Genomic DNA, 19,452 nt, shown 5'->3' with positions numbered 1-19,452 from the left:
CGTTTCAAGCTCGGAGACCACGGCTGATCAACCTGTGACGAATCTTCCGCCGATCTTCATCTCCCACCGTCGACCACCCCTCCTACAATTCGCACCCCTCTTCGCACGCCATTTTTCTTTTTTTTTCACACAGGATATTGGCATCGATAGCGGGCAGGAATTTCCTTTTTCCCTCTTCACGATCGCGATGCTGTGTCCTCAGAATTCGGTGTAGGGAAAAAGGGTTATTTTTTCGTATCGTTGCAGTTTTTATAAAATCTTTTTGGACGGATTTTCTTTGCGTTTAACTTGTGGATCGTGCGATAGAACGGGGACATTGTAACAAACGTCGATGCATTGGGACAAGTATTTCCACGAAATTTGTCTTCGATACGACATTTTTGTATTGTTTTTCCAACAGTAAATTACCAAGTCGAACATGTTATTTCTGGACCCGATGAAAGCATTAAATGGTACAGTAATTTCTCTCACGTTGTTCCTCAGTTCGAGGTTGGAAGTGGACAACGATTACTCAAGCCTTACGGCCGGTTATCGATAACTGTGGAAACGATTCTCGAATAATCGTATCTCCTCCTCCCAAGACGTCCATTCTCGCGACCAATCCAAGGGCCAACGCGAGAGAAACGACTGCGCGCATTACGTCGTGCTTACGTTTCGATGCTCCTAGGATGCTGCGACCGAAAGCCGGCGCGTGCAAACACTTTTCCGATCCGCCGTGCTCCCAGGGGAGCGACGTCCGTATAATCGAAGTTCCGCAGTCGAATCGACAGCCAGTGTTCCCCCGGAGCGGGTTTCCTCCGTTTAAACAGAGTTCGGCCGTATTTGTTTTTTCGCATTCCCGTGGGTTCCGAGTTACCTGTTCCCCGCGCATCATTCTTCCACGGAGAGAGAGGTGTCTTTGCCGAGGCGGGTCGAGCCCCACTCTATCACCGGTTCTTGACGTACTGGATAATGTACTCGGTAGTAATAATGCCTGCTCTTAACTCTGATTTATGGCGGTCAATAAAGAGATCATCTATAATACCGTGGGCTGCTTATTAAGTCCGCTGCCGTGGCCGCTGATGTGTTTACGAACTCTGTTTGCTCGTTCAGGCTCCCGTGCGTTCGTTCGTTCGTTCGTTCGTTCGTCGGCCGGGATGGTTCGCGCACGGTTCAGCTCCTCTTCCCTCTTTCGAATCCCCGAACCCGTGTGTATCGGTTTTCTGGGCGCACGCACTGCACGACCGAGAGAGAGAGAGAGAGAGAGACCCAGCCCAGGATCCCCGGCGATATGGCCTAGCCGTTGATTAAACCACCCGGCCGCTCTTTCGAGAGCATCCGTTTTAACCCCGTAATCTCAATTCCGCCGCTAAAATTGCATAGTCACCCGGTCACTGCTCGGCCACCGCGCGCTCCGGCCACCGAGCCGCCTCCTGCTCGTTCAACGGTTGTTCGGGATACGATTGCCCATTTTTGCCCCCCTCGCTCCGCTCCGCGAATTCGAAGCTACTTTGGCGAGAGTACCAACGGCTCGAAATTGCCCGGAGAAAACGATTTCCTGTTGCCCCAGCTGCGGAATCGGTCGCACCCGTCGTGCTCCGCTCGTGTTTCCCATGCGAGGGTGGAGCACCGTTTCTCGGTTTATGGGGAAATCCGGGGTTCCCACTGTTTTCACCACTCTGTTTTAGGCTCCGGTTTGCAAAAATTGTCCGACCCGGCGAATACTCGTTCAAAAAGGAACAGCGGACAGTTGCACGTCTCTACAGATATCTCTGCGGCGATTCTATGCGTCGCTGTTTTTCAACGCGTCGTTCTAGTAACAGTAATTTTATTTATTGTATTTATCGTAACACGCGGAAGCTGTAAATTCTCTAAATATGCTGTGCGTTACAGTTTTATATAATTATATAAACAGAATCGCTTAGACTGCTTATATTATCTGCAAACACGGAGTCGTAGTCGTGGCTTTAATTTCAATAAATTTTGCATGAACTATAGCAATATTATATCCAAAATCGTTGGATAAAATAGCTTATCTTCACACTAAATAATGTAAAATAAATTCGAATTAAATATTATTTCTATCCTAGTCAATATGAAAGGTATTTTTAATTTAATTTAAATTGTTCTTAAGTAGTTGCCATCCTAGAAGTATACCACGAGAAGTGCACTCTTTTGTACCAGTTTATGAAACAGTACCTTCGGTGAAGGTTTTTAAGTATCCTTTGAGAGTCTAGTAAAAATGAGGTTTACGATGCCGTTCAGCCCACAACTACCGTTCCAGGGAAGATTCAATTGATTCAAATTAGACGTCGAAGAACATCCAATGAGGATGTCTTCGGGGATAACGCCGTGTCCGATGTATCAATCATAGAACATCGGTATCGACTTCTCCGGCGATATTAATCAGCCTCCGGGGTTTGACACCTTATTACAGGCTTCCCGGACTTCCTCGCGCTAATGACTAGCGCGATTTACATGAAATACGTGTCATTCGGAACGAATCACCTAGCATTTCTACCACTTCGATCCCCTTATCTTGAAATCGCGCGGCGATGTGAACGATGATTCGATGGGCACTCTGTATTTTAACAGTGGAAATAGCGGACCGTTCGAAACGACTGGTTCTCAATTTTTATTTTATTATCGACCCCCGGTTGAACAGATTTATCTATTCAGGAAATGAAAATAATCATTTGAACAATCGATATCGAATAGAAGATATATTTTATATGGTCGAATAAATTTATTATCAATAAAAAGTATTCAGCTTTGCCGTTTGCCGTAAGCGTGGGTTTCAGGGCCCGGTAAAATAATTTCACTCTTCTACCGCCTAGAAACGCATCGTTCACCGCGTTCAAAATTTGCCACGGCGCTCCTATTCGGAAAATCGAAACGCGCACCGACAGATTCCCGTGACCGCGAGCCCGCCGAACAAAAGAGAAAATTGTGGTTATTGAAACGATAGTTGCAGATTGAAAGACGGGGAGGGGGTCTTCGCGATTGGCGCGCGGGAGAGATGGCTATCGGCGACACCCACGCGGAATTGCGGCCCCCGTCAATTCAATAATGTGAACAATATCGATGATAACGGGGCCGACGCGGTAAAAAATCCGGCGGCCACGACGAGCGAGAGATCTCGCGCGGCGTCGGTGAATGGTTGCCGGTCAAGCTATTTAGATCCCGTGATCGAGATAAAATCCGGCCGCATTATATTTCTATCGCGCGCGCGCGCGGTTGTTATTGATAGCCAATTAATCATCCGGCCGTAATCACGCCGCGTCGATTGACTGGATGACAGGGGGGGAGCAGGGCGGCCGGGATCCCGTAGAACGTGCAGACAATTTGTTTTCCATCGTGACACAGTTTTCGTGGTTTTATTCGCCGGCCAGCAGCGCCGCTCCGGGGGGAACTGGTCGAGAAAACGATCCAACGATCTCTCCTGATCACTCTTTTCCAGGAATACGTTCACACTTTTAATGGCTTATTAATGGTGATTCGCTCGATCCACGGCGCGGGAACAGACGTTAATGTTCTTTCTCTGCTCTTTGTCCGGCGGATCTCGTCTTGTCCGCGAGTCGTCTCGTCAATTTTTTTACACGACGGATGCCTAATTTGAAACGTGTTTTTATCGTCGCTGTGAGAAACGCGTTTGAAATCATTTTTACATACTTCATTATATTTTCTAATTTCTTTGCTCTCGTTGAATCCGTTTTGATTTACTGAAATATTAAACATTATCGTTTGGTACTAGTAAGTAGGCTCTATACATGTATTTATTTTATATACAAAAACCGAGAGACATTTAAAGAATTTCGGATTACTGTTGCATTGTATTCGGCTCAGTGAAATGATTAAAAAATGGATGAAAGATCGAAATCTCAAAAGTGAAAATTTTCATTTAAAATATTTGTTGTATCTTCGCTTGCGAAGGTGCACGAATATTTCTTGCCAAAAAATGATACATAATTATGTAATAATATTGCTCATTCCATATAACATGTACACGTGAGATTTTAAACAAGCACACCCTCCGCACCGTCAATTTCGCGGGCATATTTCAATTGATTTCGGAGCTCGGAGATTATGGTAAAATCTGCATGCACCGCGCGATGATGCATACCTTGCCCCATGCGGAAATCATTAAAGAAAATTACACCGCGGATTTTGTTTCCAATTAAGAAAATAAAATAATTCCCCTCGGGATGCGCGTCGCGCCAGTGATTCTCAACCGATCGGTTGCGCGTCGCGCCAGCTGGAGAAGCATTTTAGGTTCAACGTGATTTTATTTCGCGAAACCCTGATAAATGTTAAACGCGCGAAGATACGCGTCGAATCGAACAGCTCCGCGGATCGCGGCGAATTTCAGAACGATTTTTGTTCAACGCGGATCGATCGGATCCGCTTTATTTCGCGGCGCTGTTGCCGAGCTTCCCTCCGCGATTACGTTACCGACCGATGTTGAAACTGTTAATTGCAGTCCACGCCCCTGATGATACGCGAATAATTAATCAAAGCGCGAGATATCGATCTCGCGAACGGCATCCGGCTAACCGGTGGATCTACTTAACGTGCGGAGCCGCAACGATCGCGATTCCGTTTGTTTTGATCGCTTTTTTATTCCGGATTAGTTAATTAAACGCGCGCGCGCGATAAGGAGTTTCGCGGCTTTTTTTTTTAGCGAATGTTGTTCCGTAGGTAGCGCGAAACGGACGAAATCGAAGGAGCACCGCCCGCCGAAACAATGGGGGCATTCTTTAAGGCGTAATTAATTATACGAACGAATGTAAATTTATTTCTGGCGTCTGTATACAGGCGAAGAAGAATGCTATATCTTAATCTGCGCTTTAGTTGCTTCGCAGGCTATAAAAAGTTAAATTATTAGTTCCGCTTCTTCTAATTGCCGCTGAACGCAGAGTCGGCACAGTTTATTCCCATAGAAAAATCCAGTTTCCCCACGGTGCCCGGTATCTTGCCGGATAAATCTCTCGAATCTTAACGAGTAAATTGATTTCTGGAACGGTCAAGGTTAATTTTCCAATTACGAACCAGTTGATAACGCTTGGAACGATGTTTCTGTTATTTCGTGTTCTCTCGGACAGTCGTTTTCGACCGATTCTTTGTTCGAAGTACACACTGCAAGAATTGCTAATGAATTTCATCGCACCAGAAAGACGCGTTTAGGGGGAAAACTGTTTAATATATACAGCAGGAGACGAATAAACTGTCTTATTACGTTTATAAGGCAATGCTCGTGATATCGCGACGCGCGTTAATGCATCGTCGATCAAAATGTGCTCCCTTAATTATAAAAGTTATTCATCCTGTTGAGCAATTCGAGGGCAAAGTCGGACGGCGGGAAGGATAATGACTTTCTTCATCGATCCCGTGGACCGAACTCGTGCACTTGAACCTGTCGGATGATCTCCCCCCCCCCCCCCCCCCCCCCCCCCCCCCCGTCGGTGGGACGCTAATGTTGCGAATGGTCTCACGGGCAGGTCGATTAATTGCAGGTGATGACAGACCGTGCAAATTGACATCGGCAACGCGCGACCCGTTCCAATTAAGAAAACTTTACCGGGAATCGAGAGAGCGGTATCGTCGCGAGCCGGCCCGCGAAGATCCTCGATCACGATAATGGGACGATGGCCGGCGGTTGGATGAAAAGATCGCCACTCGATATTGAAATCTTGAACAAAGGGACGGCCTCGGCCGTGTCATAAGTATACCCGTGATTCGATTCTTCGATCGTTCACGGCTCCTTTGTCCCCGCGTGCATTCGTATTACACGCGGTTACTTCGTGAAAGTGGATGTTCACGGTGTGCTACCTGGACAGTGATAGCCGTTGAAACAATCGACAGGATATTTCGTGTGCTTTATGGGTTGAGGATGGGTGGCACGATGCGTAGGTTCACGGACACGTGAACATGTATAGTACATTCAATCGACACGATACGATACAAACACGCGTAGCTCGTTTCTCATCGTGATCGTTCGCGGTGCAGTCAATCGCAGCATTCGCGACCAATGAACGATCGCTAAATTGTTGGTATTGAGGAAATAATTAATGCTTCAGGAGTATTATATTTTATTTTGAAAAAGGTACGAACTATCACGATTTTTGTATGATTTTTAGTATGAATACAACGTAGGCAGGAGTAATGAGGATTCGAATGGCAATCTTGTAGTACATTTAACAGCAGATATACGGAACCCGACAGAATGACGGGTCAGTGCTTTCGTAACTCACGATTATTCGGATCCTAAAGCTGCATTTACGAGTCGTTGCTCGTTAAAGATCAAAATACGAAGTTACACGCGTTATAATTACAGGAAGTTACACGCTGTATAAAGTGATCGCAACAGAGAAATTTCTGTTTGACCATAACTAGTAAGAGTTACCATCATCCTCCATTTATCCAACCGACGAGCTCCCCCGATACTATCGCGTAACAGATTGCCAGTAACAATCGTTCGCCCTCGCACAGCGACAGAATTGTCACGTCGCTCACGCACCGGGAGGGAATCACGGCGCGGCTTGACGAGCGGCTTCGAGCGGTTAGGGGAGCCGTGCAGCAGGTAAGAGGACGCGAAGAGGCACAGCTGGGGCCGGTCGCTCGGGGAAATCGAGAAAAGGAGAGAGAAAGAGCGAGAGGAAGAGAGAGAGAGAGAGAGAGAGGGAGGAGGGTGGAGAGCAAAGGAGGAAGGAGAACTACACTTTAGGGCATAACGGCATCCCCGCGACCCACGGTCGCCGTGTCACGGAGATGCGGTCTGTGTTTCTGTGCCGGTGTGCAAAGGCTAGCAGGCAGGCGGCGGCTGTGTGTCGGCCGCGATAGAAACGGAGCCAGGACGAGGCAGAACGAGGCAGAACGAGGCAGAACGAGGCGGAGAGAGAGAGGAGGAAGGAGGCCCGCGGGGACCCGGCTCCTCCGTGAGCTTTCTTCGTCTCCGCGCGTCGATGCGCCGCTGTCGAGGGCACAGGCAGCCCCTCGGCAGCCCGCGTTGTCTCATCGACATCGAGCAACTCTCTATGACTAACAAGTTTGCACTTTAGCGCATAACGGGGCATGCCCGGCGAGTTCCATAGATCATGGTCCATGACCCACGGATTGCGTGGGCCGGGCACCATAACCATTCCTACGCCAATATAGCGACGGCGTGGCCGCGGTACCACGAGCGTTAAGTTTCCAGCTTCTTCTTCCTCCTCCTCCTCCTCCTCTTCTTCTTCTTCTTCCTCCTTATCCTCCTTCTCCTCTTCCTCCTCCTGTTCTTCCTCCTCTTCGTCGTCTGCCTCCTGCTTCGGCTAGCCTGTCCTCCGCTTCGACCCGCCGTTGTCTATCCTCCTCGCCGTGTCACGTGTACCGACCGCTTCTTCCCTCCTCTCTCTCCCCCCTCGCCACCTCTCGTTGGACCCCGCGCTCGCGAACTCGGACCGACTTCGCCGCTTTTGATCGCCAGATAATCGCGCTAACGGTGCCTCCTTCGAACTTTCTTCAGCAAACGATTTTTCTTGAACCCGATCTAAGCGGATCATGAAGATACTCGGTCATGGGAAGCAGGCTGGGTTTACTTTCGTTCGAGCTCCGGGGTCAAGGGTTTTTCTACGCGGATCCTCGGGGCGCGGCGCAACGGATTTCTGTACCTGCCTCTCCGCGGATCTATGGATCCGTGGTCTTTCGATTCTCGATCGAACTGCCGCGCTTTTATTTCGTCTGGTTTTACGGGGACTTCCAGCTGTCGGGGGACGTTCTCTCTTGTGTCAGCTTTCGATGGTGTAGCTACGATTTCGCGACGTTCTCGCGAATTATTTTAAAAAGAAATATTAAAGCGATATTAGCGTCACATTAATGAAACTCTTCTTACGTCTTCGCAATTTTTCACCTGGTAAAATAATCGATCTTATATTATCCGTTTTAAAATGGCTGGAACTATGAAGTCTCTCGTATAAAATGATTCAATCTACTTTCGTCAATAGTAGATTATAACAGCGTATCTAAATAATTTCAGTCTCGTCATACCGCAGCAAGGCAGGATAGTTTTAAGGTATCGAACAAAACCGAACGGAGACTCCACGGCTCCCCTCGGCGCAAGCGATTCCTAGAAGCATTCTTGCACCTTCCCGAAGAAAAGCAAAAGGAACTACCTGGAAGGTTGCAAGGCATGCAGCTTGCACGGCAAAAGTTGCGGCCAGAATTTGAACGGCGCCAGCCTGAGTAAGAAAAATCAGACCCGATCGTCGAAGAAGCCGTGGAGTTCGCAGCAGGTTGCGGCGCTCGCCTCGCATAGATTCCCCGCGGATATGACGTACGGGGTGCGAAGTACGGGTATACGAAAATCCTGCGCCGGTTGACCCTTAAGGTGGTCAAGGTCGTCGACGCCATCAATTCGCAGCCGGCACGGTCGCCCAGTGATAATTCTCTCCGGCGAGAGATAGCGGTACAGCGTTATCGGCCGGCGTGGTGTGTTCGCCAAGGTTTCCGACTCCTCAAGGTGCTCCACGTATTCATCATTGACGAAACACACGCGTGTCCTCTTCGTCGCCGGGGTTATCGGCGGCGTGTCGCGCCGTACGCAGCCGCGTTCCCCTCAAATTTATCCGCGGCAAAAGGTCGGCCCGAAGAATGCTATAAATCCCGGGTCCGCGGCGCTGCCTGTGGCTCTCTTTTCTATACCGCCGCTGCCCAGTTCTCTCAATAAGTAACTGGTAATGTCAGAGGAAAGCGTACATCAGGAAATCACCTTAGCGCGGCGGGGTCGTCGTGTAAGTAAGAGCCTTAGGTCAGGATGCCAACGCTACCGCGCGGTCTGCACCCCGCACACACACACGCGCGCGGCGGGGACCTTCTCTGTAACGAATCGTCGTTACACCGATACACCTGGCACACCGACCTGAAAACCACCGGTCATTAGCGTATTCTTTTCGAGCAATACGGCCGTGATCGAGCGGCTCCTACTTCTTCATTATGCGGCTTCATTACGCGATCTGTTCCACGGGATTCCATCGGTTAGGATCGGAAGACCTTGATAAGGGGGTCGGACGCGTTTCGTCAATTATGTTCGAGTTATACTGGAATTAAGTTTGTCGAGTACGTTAAAAAGACGCGAAAAAGGCGTTGAGTTAATCATTCGACAATTTTCAGCAATTTTTTGGAACATGAAACATTGACTTTTCGCCACTCTAAATATGGGAAAAAGAAAAATAGAATTTCATGGCATACAATAATTACAAGAATTGATCGGAGCTAAGTCAAAGAGACCATGGCGCAAGGGCTTAAGGTAGCCATATTGTCAAGAAAGGTTGCATGAAAGCTATAATGCCACTTTATGCGAGTTCGAACGCGTCCCTCGGAACTGATAGAATCGCGAGCGAAGTTCGAGATGCTCGCGTTCCTCGACCATGAGCGCGACAGTTTCGCCGTCGTGAGAATGGTCTCGCCATTCTCGGCGAGGGCGTCTGGTAGCGGTCGTTGACAGCCGTTGACTATCGGACGCGACGTCTCGAACGTGGAACCAGTACGCGTTTATCGGAGCCGGCGGTACTCAACGGTAGCTGTATTGCTCATCCCGACTTTTCCAAGAAGTTCACGCGGCTCGGCGTTTACACAAATAGGCCATCTTTCAGGCTCAGGGGATCATCGAGCACGTCTCTTTAGCGACTTCTGCGAACGTTTTCGCCTCTTCCTCACGGTCTTGTTTCCGTTATTCCTGGAAAATTAATCCCACGGCTATCGAACTCTAAACGCGGCCAACGCGTATTGTATTATAGCAACGAGGAGATGGGATTTATTTAAACTTGGTGCGACGATGATATATGTATATGCTTGAATAGTCATCAATTCGGTCATTTTTATAAAGCAGCAGTCGTTAGCAGAGTTTGGTAGGTTCAATGGAAAAACTGTTATAATACTAGCAATTTTATAATGCTAGCAATTTTATAACATTACTTAAATTATCACTTGCGTATCAATTTTTCTTTTATACGTTTTCGAGCCTACTTTTTTTAAAGTCAAACTTGATCTTCTTATTCACTTTGCTATAAACAGATAATTTAGTAAATGCTGTTATTTTTTTCTACGACAGAAATGTCCGAATCGTCGAATCTATATCCTTATTAGCGTTGGATAAACAATCAATGAAAATGAGAATTTGCGCAAAATTCGCGGTCCAATAACCCCCGTCACCAGCGCGAACCAGCGCGGCCCGATTATCCTCGCGTCGAAGCGTTCTTTCCGCAACCAAGAAGCAGCCGGGGGTCTTCTAAACAGACGTTCCCCGAGCCGTAAACTTCGCCAAACCGTCAATCGTCCCGTGAAAAAGCCCGCGATCCTTTCGCGGCGCGTCCCCTGCAGCAAGTTTCGCACCTCGTCGGGGCCGTCGTGTTCGCCGCGAAAGAAACGCAGCTCCGGTCAGCTAAAAAAAAACAGACGAACGAAGAAGCGTTCGTAAGGGACACAACCGGGAGCGAGCACGATGAAGAATGCTATCCGGCGATAATAATTACAGCGTGTTTACGACGCGGGCATAGAAGTACGAGCCGAGAATGTAGCACGCAAACGTGCTAGGAGCGTCGCTAAGCGGCCGAGGAACTAGTAGCCGGGCGCATCGCATGGCAGGCATTATGGTGGCTCCGTGTAATAACAACCTGCGCAGTGCGTTGTGTACAGGTTGCAGTTCGTCGACTATGTTGCAAATCGAAGAGTAATTGACGAAGGTAAAGTGGTCCGGGTTGACGAGAAAAACGGTGGAAGTCATCGAGACGTCCCGGCCGCTAGCGGCCGCTGCTGCGCGCGTCCGCTCGCAAGCTCGGGCCCCCGGTGTAACACTCCGCCCCGGGGTTAAAGTCCTTTATTTCAGGGAATTAACGTTGCCCAGGTGAGAGTTCTCGTAGCATAATATCCCTCTAATTGCTCCGGGGACTGTGAAAGCGATTGTAACGAGCGACAGCCACGATTCCATGATCGTTTCGTCGAAACGTTTCCCTGCCGCTTCTTACGGTTAGTTGTCGGAGTTGTTGTCAGTCGTCGCTCGGTTACTCGAGGCTTCTGTAAGGTAGTGTATCGACGATAGAGTGGTCAGTCCTTCTGGATGCAGAGAACGATGTTTGGATAGGTTTTAGAAAAATCGCGACTTTTGGAAGTACCTCTTTCTTAGTAATTTCTACGAGTTCAGAGTCACCGGATAATTATGACTTTTTTTTTTAAATTAAATCTTGAATCCTCTACTTTGCTATAATATTTCTGTATTTAAAACTCGACGCATCCCTCAGCATTATAATTCTGTAAATGCGAGGCCACGTCTGTCGCACTGAAAATCACCAAGTTCGACGAAGTGCACTTATTGCGTAAAATTTTTCTCGAAGATGCCATTTACAGTCAAACAATGTTTAATCCTTCCCTTTTAATTAAAAAGAAAGGAGAAGCGGCTGCGATTTTTTTCTCGCAAAGTTACAGCACTTTGAACTACCCCTGCATTGCTACCAGTAGCCAGGAGAACTTTAACTCTGTCCTACGGTGTATTTAGAAATTATTAAAAAATATAACTGCGACGCGAGTTGCATGAAAAGAGTAAATTTCGACTAGGACCACCTCCACGAAATTTGACCCTACGAAAAGCGATCCCCCGGAGAGCGATCCATCTGGCCGGCCGAAGATTTGAATTTGAGTGAGCGTCCGCGGTGCCTGGCCGTTGCTCCCAGCGTGTCCGATCGGGATGATCTAATGGCATAGATGGTGGATAGAGCCTAGGGTTGGAAGACGGATCGCGTTACAAATTCCCTAGATCGGTGGCCCAGGGGAGGCGGTAGCACCGGTTTAGTGGAGCACACGGCGCTGTTCACGGCGCCACGAACGGACGAGATCGAGGTTGTGGGAAAGATAGCGCCCGGGTACGTGAGATCTCGGGGCCGTGTTTACGAGAGAGAGAGAGAGAGAGGGAGAGGATGCCTGTTTAGTGGGTCTCACGGGAGCACCCGGCGCGCGCGTTCCCCTTTATCATTCGGGCTGAACGAAGCGTGATTAACGCCGACTTAGGGACGATTAATTCCTTCTTGGCCGATCCGCGCGCCGCGCCGAGATTCATCAAAACCGGGCGGATATCAGATATACCCGCTTGTATCTCTGGCCGCGATATCGCGGTATGTTAATACGCGCAGGATTATCTGTGTGTGAATTTTTTCCATCGGCCAGGAAGCCGTGCGCGCACACACCCCGCAGCAGCACGCCTATCCGGCCGGTTCGCTCTTATTTATCCACGGTGTTCCGTGGCTCGAGATCCAACGAAAACACGGAAACAGTAATTGGCTGATCGCACGGTTGGGAATTTCCGCGGCGAAAACCGCGGTCTTCCACGGGCAAAAAAACGGATCGATGCGATGAGAAACCCACGTTTTTAACCTTTGCACGGTCTTCGGGAGCCACCTGGGTTCATCAGGCTGCTCGCGATGAACGTACCCGGCGTTTAATTGGCATTTTTATTCCGCGGATCTGAGCCCACGCGAATTATGTAGAATCGCGGGATTTAAATGGGAAATTAAAAATAGGGACTACTTATGGGAACATCGCAGCATAGGATCAGATAAAGGGACTCGGAAAAAAGGAGCGCAGGATTCAAGGAGGAAAATGCTGACTTACTGTAAACGTGTAAACGATGTTGCATAGTAATTCAATTATTATAATCAGGCTTTTACTGTTCGTTCTCGATTTAATCGGTTTTCCCACGAATTGATCAAATCCGTAGTTCAGCGATAGTCCGATAATTGACTGCCGTAGCGAAAGGGTTGCATTGCTCTTAGGTTTCGGCATTAAATAGGAGACTAATTGCCGAGCCGAACGGATTAGGAAAAACTCATCGCGGCGCGGTAGATCGTACACGGGCTCGGTCGATTCGGTTAGCGCGAAACAATTCGTCCAATTAGGCCGAGTGCGGTATCGGGCTGATTTGCCGGGCGACCGGCGCGTCGTAATATTAAGCCTGTCTTCCAATTAAAATGATCGTAATTGCGAGAGGTTCCCGCGCGAGTAGCGAGCGCGGCGTGCGCGCGACCCGCGAACGAACCGTTAGCCGCGAAATAAATTTTCCCGGTGCCGGAAAAACGGCGTCGTTGGTTAATTAAAAGCCCCATAGAGGCCGGGATGTTTTCGCCGCGGCGCGACACCCGTCTTATCGAGGAATTCGCAAATAAATAATTGGATACTCTAATTAAAGTGGGCCGCCGCGCGGCTCCCGGCCCGCCTCGTTGGACGCGTCCGCGTGCCGCGATTTATTGGCCGGCGTCGGTTCGAAGAAAATGACGGCGTTATTGGGCGGGCCCTGATAAGTTAGGGGCAACGATAACACGAGTTATGGTTAATTACTGGAACACGGGCCTGTGACACGCCGCACGGAACAACCTTTCGTTCGGGACGGCCGTTCCACGGTCTCGGATCACTCCCACGGTTCACCGTTTCTTTATAGATCGATCGGGCCGTTTGTTAACACCACGACCGTGTCATTGACCTCGAAAATCGCAGCGAAGTGAAGCGCCTCGATTCGATTAAATTCAAATTCCGTGGCAAAGTTACATCGCGTTGGTTACTTTCTCGACGCCGCTTGAGAATCTTAATGGAACGAACCCCTTGCAGTACTAATCCTTTCACGCTGCGTTGGGAAGCAATTATTTGTCATTAATATTTTCCTTAATAGGACCAGATAATTTTTGTTTCTTGTATCGACAACAGAAGAGTTCAATTTGATTTTGATTTAGAGGAAATTGTCTGAGTTAATATTATAGTACAAGGGGTTAAGAAATTACAATAAATTAGCGGAGATTGTATTTTTAAAAACTTGATTTTTAATAATTCTGTTAACCATCGTATCGCAGCAGTAAAAGTGTTGAGTAGTCGTGACGGAAAACTTAGCAATATTCGTACTGCATAGATCGCCATTTAACAATTTCTGGTTACCTGAACGAGAATTTTTACAATTTTAAAATTAATATTTATGCACAATTATTTTTATACATTGGCCGCTGCTTGGACTTTAATATTAGCTCGCTGCGATATTAATTCCGGACGTAGGCGGCTCGAAAAAGGCGACGCATGTTCCGAACGTTAACGTCTCGAAAATTTGCACGCGGAAGACACGGGCATGTTCGCTTTAGTTTATAACATCTGATGCATCTGAGCTCGATTCGGACTTGGCAGAATGCAGCTCGAATCGTTCCGTACCGGCGAGAACAAGCGTCAAAAATGTTTGCTACAGACACCGCGGGGCAGCATCAAAAGCGCCGACGAGCGTTTTCCTTTACGCGATGATTTACCCGGCGAAGACTGGTTCTCGCGCGGCACTGATGATATTGTTGCTACCGGGACGACATTATTCTTTCTACTTACGGTTCTTCGCGCGAATCTCTGTAGCTGCGGCGGAGAATAATTCAATCTGCTTTCAATTCGTTTTAATTCGATATTCAATTTAATTATTTATTATGATAATTACGTGCCGAATTATAGTATTATCTTTATTAGCAGTTATATATGTATTAGCAGACTCGCGGATTACTCAAAACGGCGGCGATCGATCAGGCCCGCGGGAAAAAGGTGAATTTTTTTCAAATTCGCCCGTTGTTTCGTAACTTGGAGGTCGTCGTCCTTATCCAGACCGAAATGCTTGAAATATGCAGGATCTCGCCGAGTGACTGATACGTGCCACGGCTGTCTATTCACTTATTCATTCTCCCTTCCCGTTTTCACCGGATCGTCTGTCAGCCGCGACAGAGCTCGCGATACTATTTCGGTGATCGAACGAATCGGCCGCGTCGCCGCGTCGAAACTTGTAGAACTAGGATTACATCGTCGTCGAAACCGATTTGTTGCAGAATGGAGACCTTCCAGGAGGCCGGTGTCCAAATGCTGAAAGAGTTCAGGGCGCTGCTGCAACATTCGCCGCTGCCGCTTCCGGGGACGAGGCTTCTTCAGCTCCTTGCTCTGAACATGTTCGCCATCGAGTCCACGCAGCTGAAAGGTGAGTCAAGAATTTATGAAATCCTAGCGTGACAGAATTTATAGACAGACCTTGATGCAGGCTTCCACTGCGAGCTACTTTTCGTAAAACGTTGCCACGCGTTAGAAAATATAGTACACGATATTTCTAACTTCCACTGACATTTAAAAGCAGTGTGAAAAATTTGTTTGGTAAAAATCTCTGTTTGGTAAAAATTAGAATTTAATCTACTTAGAATTAAAAGAACAAGAATCAATTGTTTTCTGTGATATATAAATGACGAATTTTCGTTACGCGGAACGACACGTGTTAATAGATTTTCGGTACAGAGAGATCTCTTACCTCTATTTAAAAGGAACAACGTCCATGTTTATAACTAATATCTGTCATAACTAAATTATGTACGCAATATCAGTACGATTCATACTAGCAGATTATATAGAAAATCTTGCCGAGGGTCTGACTGGTATCGATAACGGGTTAAAACTGTAACGAGAATTCTGAGCAACGAGCGACTCGAAAAACGTCACAATCGAATCGAAAAATGTCCCAACCGTCTCGATCGTCTCGAAACCTCGCGAACCCCATGGCTGCGGCAGCCTGTAGCGCGGACCGAAGGCGGAAGCTTTGACGTACGAGCGCGAGACGACCGGAGTAGTTTGTAACGGAGCGCCTCCGCATCAGAAAACGCGAAGATCTCCGGGGACGATACGTTGGATTGAATTCGAATGGGTTTTGGCAGCAGGCGTAGTCGTTATTCTGATTTATTGCGGCCGTTCGCGCTGGCAGCGCCGACAGAACGACGTGAAACAATAAAGCCGGACTCTCTCTCTCCGTGGAGCAGCAGCCGGGCCTGCTCGCGTAGCAACATTAAATAACGAGGACGGCCGTGGCCGTGAAAGAGATTCGATCTAAAGTGCCGGTTACAACGTTGTCGTAACAACTTTCTTCTCCTCCTTCCACCGCGGCGCGGCCTATCACGCCCGCCTCGAAACGCGCGCCGAGAAACCCTTTATCGATCAATCGCCGGCACTCTCGCGCGCCGCGTCGCGCCGCTCCGAATCTCGCCGAATCGCACGTTCTCGCCCCCCCGAATCCACGCGAATCGCGCGCGACTATCTGCCGGCGGCTGCCTTTTTACTCGCGAGACCGTATGGAAAAGCCTGAGATGTCAGCAGGTTTTATGCAAAATCGACGTTTTAATATAAATGCAACCTACACGGCTTCTTATCGATTGCAAAATTTCTTTTTAAAGTATATGACGTTTAAAATTGTGTTACGTTGAGAATTCTTTAAATCATGGCAACTTTTTGCATTCTGTCATTCGCAGGTCTTTATTCTGAATTTTCTTTCTCTGTTTAATAATATTATTCAGTTGACATTAGCGCAACGATGTGACAAATACATAAAACTCGCAGTTCAATCATCTCTGAACTGCAGATATTGATGCAACTGTCGTAGAGATTATTCTTTAGGGTTCGTACTTGAAGAATAATATTGTATATTGATCAGATGATTTAGTGTATACAAAAATATAAATATGATGAAACTCCATGGGTCGGTCATCGATAAAATCGAACGCTCGAAACAAAAGTTCAAGCTTGTCAGAATAAAATGACGAATCCTTGCAAAACGTCCTTTCGCAACGAAAAATGCAATTCACGGCACGTCGGCGGGGCCTGCACGATAATGCATCTAGTTCGCGAACTTTCTCGCACACGGGGGTGGCCCGGCATTTGCATAAACACATCCGCGGAGTCTATCGCGCGACGGAAGCGGCGTCGTCGTCGCAACCCCGAGCCGGCCGTGGAAAACTTTTCGGGCGCGGGCGGACGTTCGCGGGGATCACGGCGTCGTAAACCCGTCGTTTAATTTTGCGACTGTGTCGTCCGGTAACCGAGCCACGACGGCGTGTCTCTCTCTCGCCTCGGGAGGCCGGGCGAATTTGAGCGTAAAATGGAATTCAGAAGCAGGTGGGTGGCGCGTAAAAAAGGGAATCGCGAGCAGTTGACCAACGCGGAACGCTTCCAACGTCCGCCTTGGTCGACCGGATTTCACAGGGGGGCCACGCGGAAACTCGTTCCCGGTATTGAGCCGTAAACGCGGCGTCGCCCGTAGAAATTTACGGACGCGCCGCTTTTTTCGACGCGTGTAAATAATACATTCGAGGGGGCCGGTTTTCACGCCCACGCGGCCCCCGCCGAAATTTTTAACGACCGCAGATTCGGAAATCCTACGGGGCCGTAAATAACCGCTCGGAAATCATGTATGAATTGGTCCGCCGGCGCAGACCCTCGGACCACGCATAAACGCGCGCGTAAATTCCCGTCCGGACGAACGGCCCCGGTAACATTGTGCGCCGTAATTGGAATGCGGATGATTATGGAGTTATGGCGGATGCAAATGCGAGAGATTCGATCTTTGTAAATTGTTCCGCGAGCGGTCCTCTTTCTGCCGTAACTCGTGGTATAATAACGCGGTGGGAGATACAACGTTGCGTGAAAGTTTATATTATTTAGCGAAGGTTTCTCGAGTAGGTTTCCTGTGAGATAAATATTCTATTTTGCTGTTTGTTCAGGTATAGAACTTTGCTATTGGTTCCGATATTCTTTTGTATTAAATTTAATCGAAAGGTCTTTTCTTCGAGCTGTTATGCTGTGAAGTACAAATTTGTCTGATCATGGTTATCCTTTTCTACTTCTGACGTATAAAGTGCTGGCATCTATTAATTATATTCTTTACATTCGTTTCAACGATTATGTCATTTTTCCTATACATACGTATGAAAATCTTGTATTATCAGAATTCGAGGAAATAATAAGACGGTATAATGACTAAAACATAATAAAATCTCTGAAACAAAAGTCTCAAACAACAACGACTCGCACGTTATAAAATGCGATTAAAGCCATCGCTACGCGTATCATTATAGTCGATGTCTTCCTCAAAAGATCTACAAATGTTACTAATGTTGCCCCGTCTAAAAAAATCGCCAAGATTAACAGCTGTCGTCGATAAGTATCGATGTCATATCGATTTCGATGAAACCCCCCCGTACTCGAAACCGGTGTTTACGAAGCCCGCGATCTCAATGCAACCGGCAATCGAATGTTGCAGCCGCAATCTCTAGATTGCAGTGCATGTTTCCTCCGCGGCTCCTCCCCCTCGGCCCGTTTTATGCGGCTCCGCTGTTTAACGAGATGACTTCATTCAAACGAAATCTTGGTTAACGAGCGCGCGCGGCGGCCCCGACTGGACAGAAAACGGAAATTAGCAGCTGAAACGGCAACAGAATGCACGCTGGCATTAACGCCCCTCCCCGCCTTTCCCCCCAACCCATCCCTCCCTCCATCAAATTCCCGATATTTTCCGCAGTTCAGCGTTTCTTTCAGCTTCCTGCTATTTCTCCGCGATTTTAATCGGATTATCGTGCGCGATTCTATTTGCTTCGCGCCGATGGTATGTCCCCCCGTTCGCGGAACTTCGCTCCCAGCTTCGATCTTTTTCGCGATCTTCGGCGAGCACAGGTGCTCGCTGTTTTAACCGCACGCCTCGAAATACGGAAGCCGCCGGTTTGCGTTCGTTGTTTAGAAGATAGTTGTACGGTGAGAATCGTTTTACGATCGGCGGGCTGGCGAAGCTGATTGCAAACCGATTGGTTTGATCGATATCGAAGCTACGGTTATGAGCACGACACCTTGACTGTGCCATTTTTGTTTTAATATACGCTCGGATCATGAAATTCAATTCTTTCGACGAAATCTCCGCGTTCAGTTTCTACCATTTAATGTTCATTTGAATATTGAATTTGAGAAATGCAAGGTACAGTTTGGTAATTGCATCTTGAACTTATTCTCTGCAAAAGTGCATACAGATCGTTAACATATTAATTTCCATTATGATTCATTCTCTGTGAAAATGTATACACATCGTTGACATATCAGCTGGCATTACAATTTATTCTCCAATTAGCATTAATATCCTGCGAGCGTGTCAATTAAATTCCAACGTTGTTCTTAATTTCGTTCTTCGACATTTGTATCTTGCTAATTAAATTAGACACGGTTCCAGGTTAACTCCTTAACTCCCCGACAATCTGCCAGCGAACTGTCAGCGTCCGATTAATTTGCATACATCGGGCAGGAATAATGACAATTAAAAGCCAGGAGATTGAATCGACCGGAGCAGAGACGGTCGAAGAAATATTTCTGGTTGGCTCGCGCTTCTTGCAATCGACGCGGGGAACTTTTAATTTGCCGGTCCGCCAATTAGCGCGACGATCCGATAGAAAACATTAGAATGATGTTACAAGTTTTTAAGTCTCTCTCTCACTCTCTTGCTCTCTGTCTCTCTTTCTCGTTCGTTCCCACCCTGAGTCATCGCAGCGCCGTCACTGACCGGCGCGTTCGCCATGAAGAAGCAACAGGCGAATAGGGCGTCCCGGGTTTTTGCAGGTGCGTGCAGGTGCTAGCCCCATATAATTATCACTAATT

The 19,452-nt window shown here is 47.9% G+C and overlaps 1 protein-coding gene across 3 annotated transcripts in view; it reads left to right on the top strand.

Annotated features, from left to right (window-relative positions):
• Positions 1-19,452, top strand: part of LOC144474030 (uncharacterized) — a 174,405-nt gene that overhangs the window by 13,335 nt on the left and 141,618 nt on the right. For all 3 annotated transcript variants that reach the window (XM_078188468.1, XM_078188467.1, XM_078188469.1), the window contains exon 17: positions 14,835-14,980. In XM_078188468.1, the coding sequence (XP_078044594.1) occupies positions 14,835-14,980 (146 nt within the window). The remainder of the gene's footprint in view (positions 1-14,834; positions 14,981-19,452) is intronic.

Source organism: Augochlora pura, chromosome 8 (genome assembly GCF_028453695.1).
Source record: "Augochlora pura isolate Apur16 chromosome 8, APUR_v2.2.1, whole genome shotgun sequence".
NCBI lineage: Eukaryota > Metazoa > Arthropoda > Insecta > Hymenoptera > Halictidae > Augochlora > Augochlora pura.
This window is presented reverse-complemented; position numbering and strand designations above follow the sequence as displayed.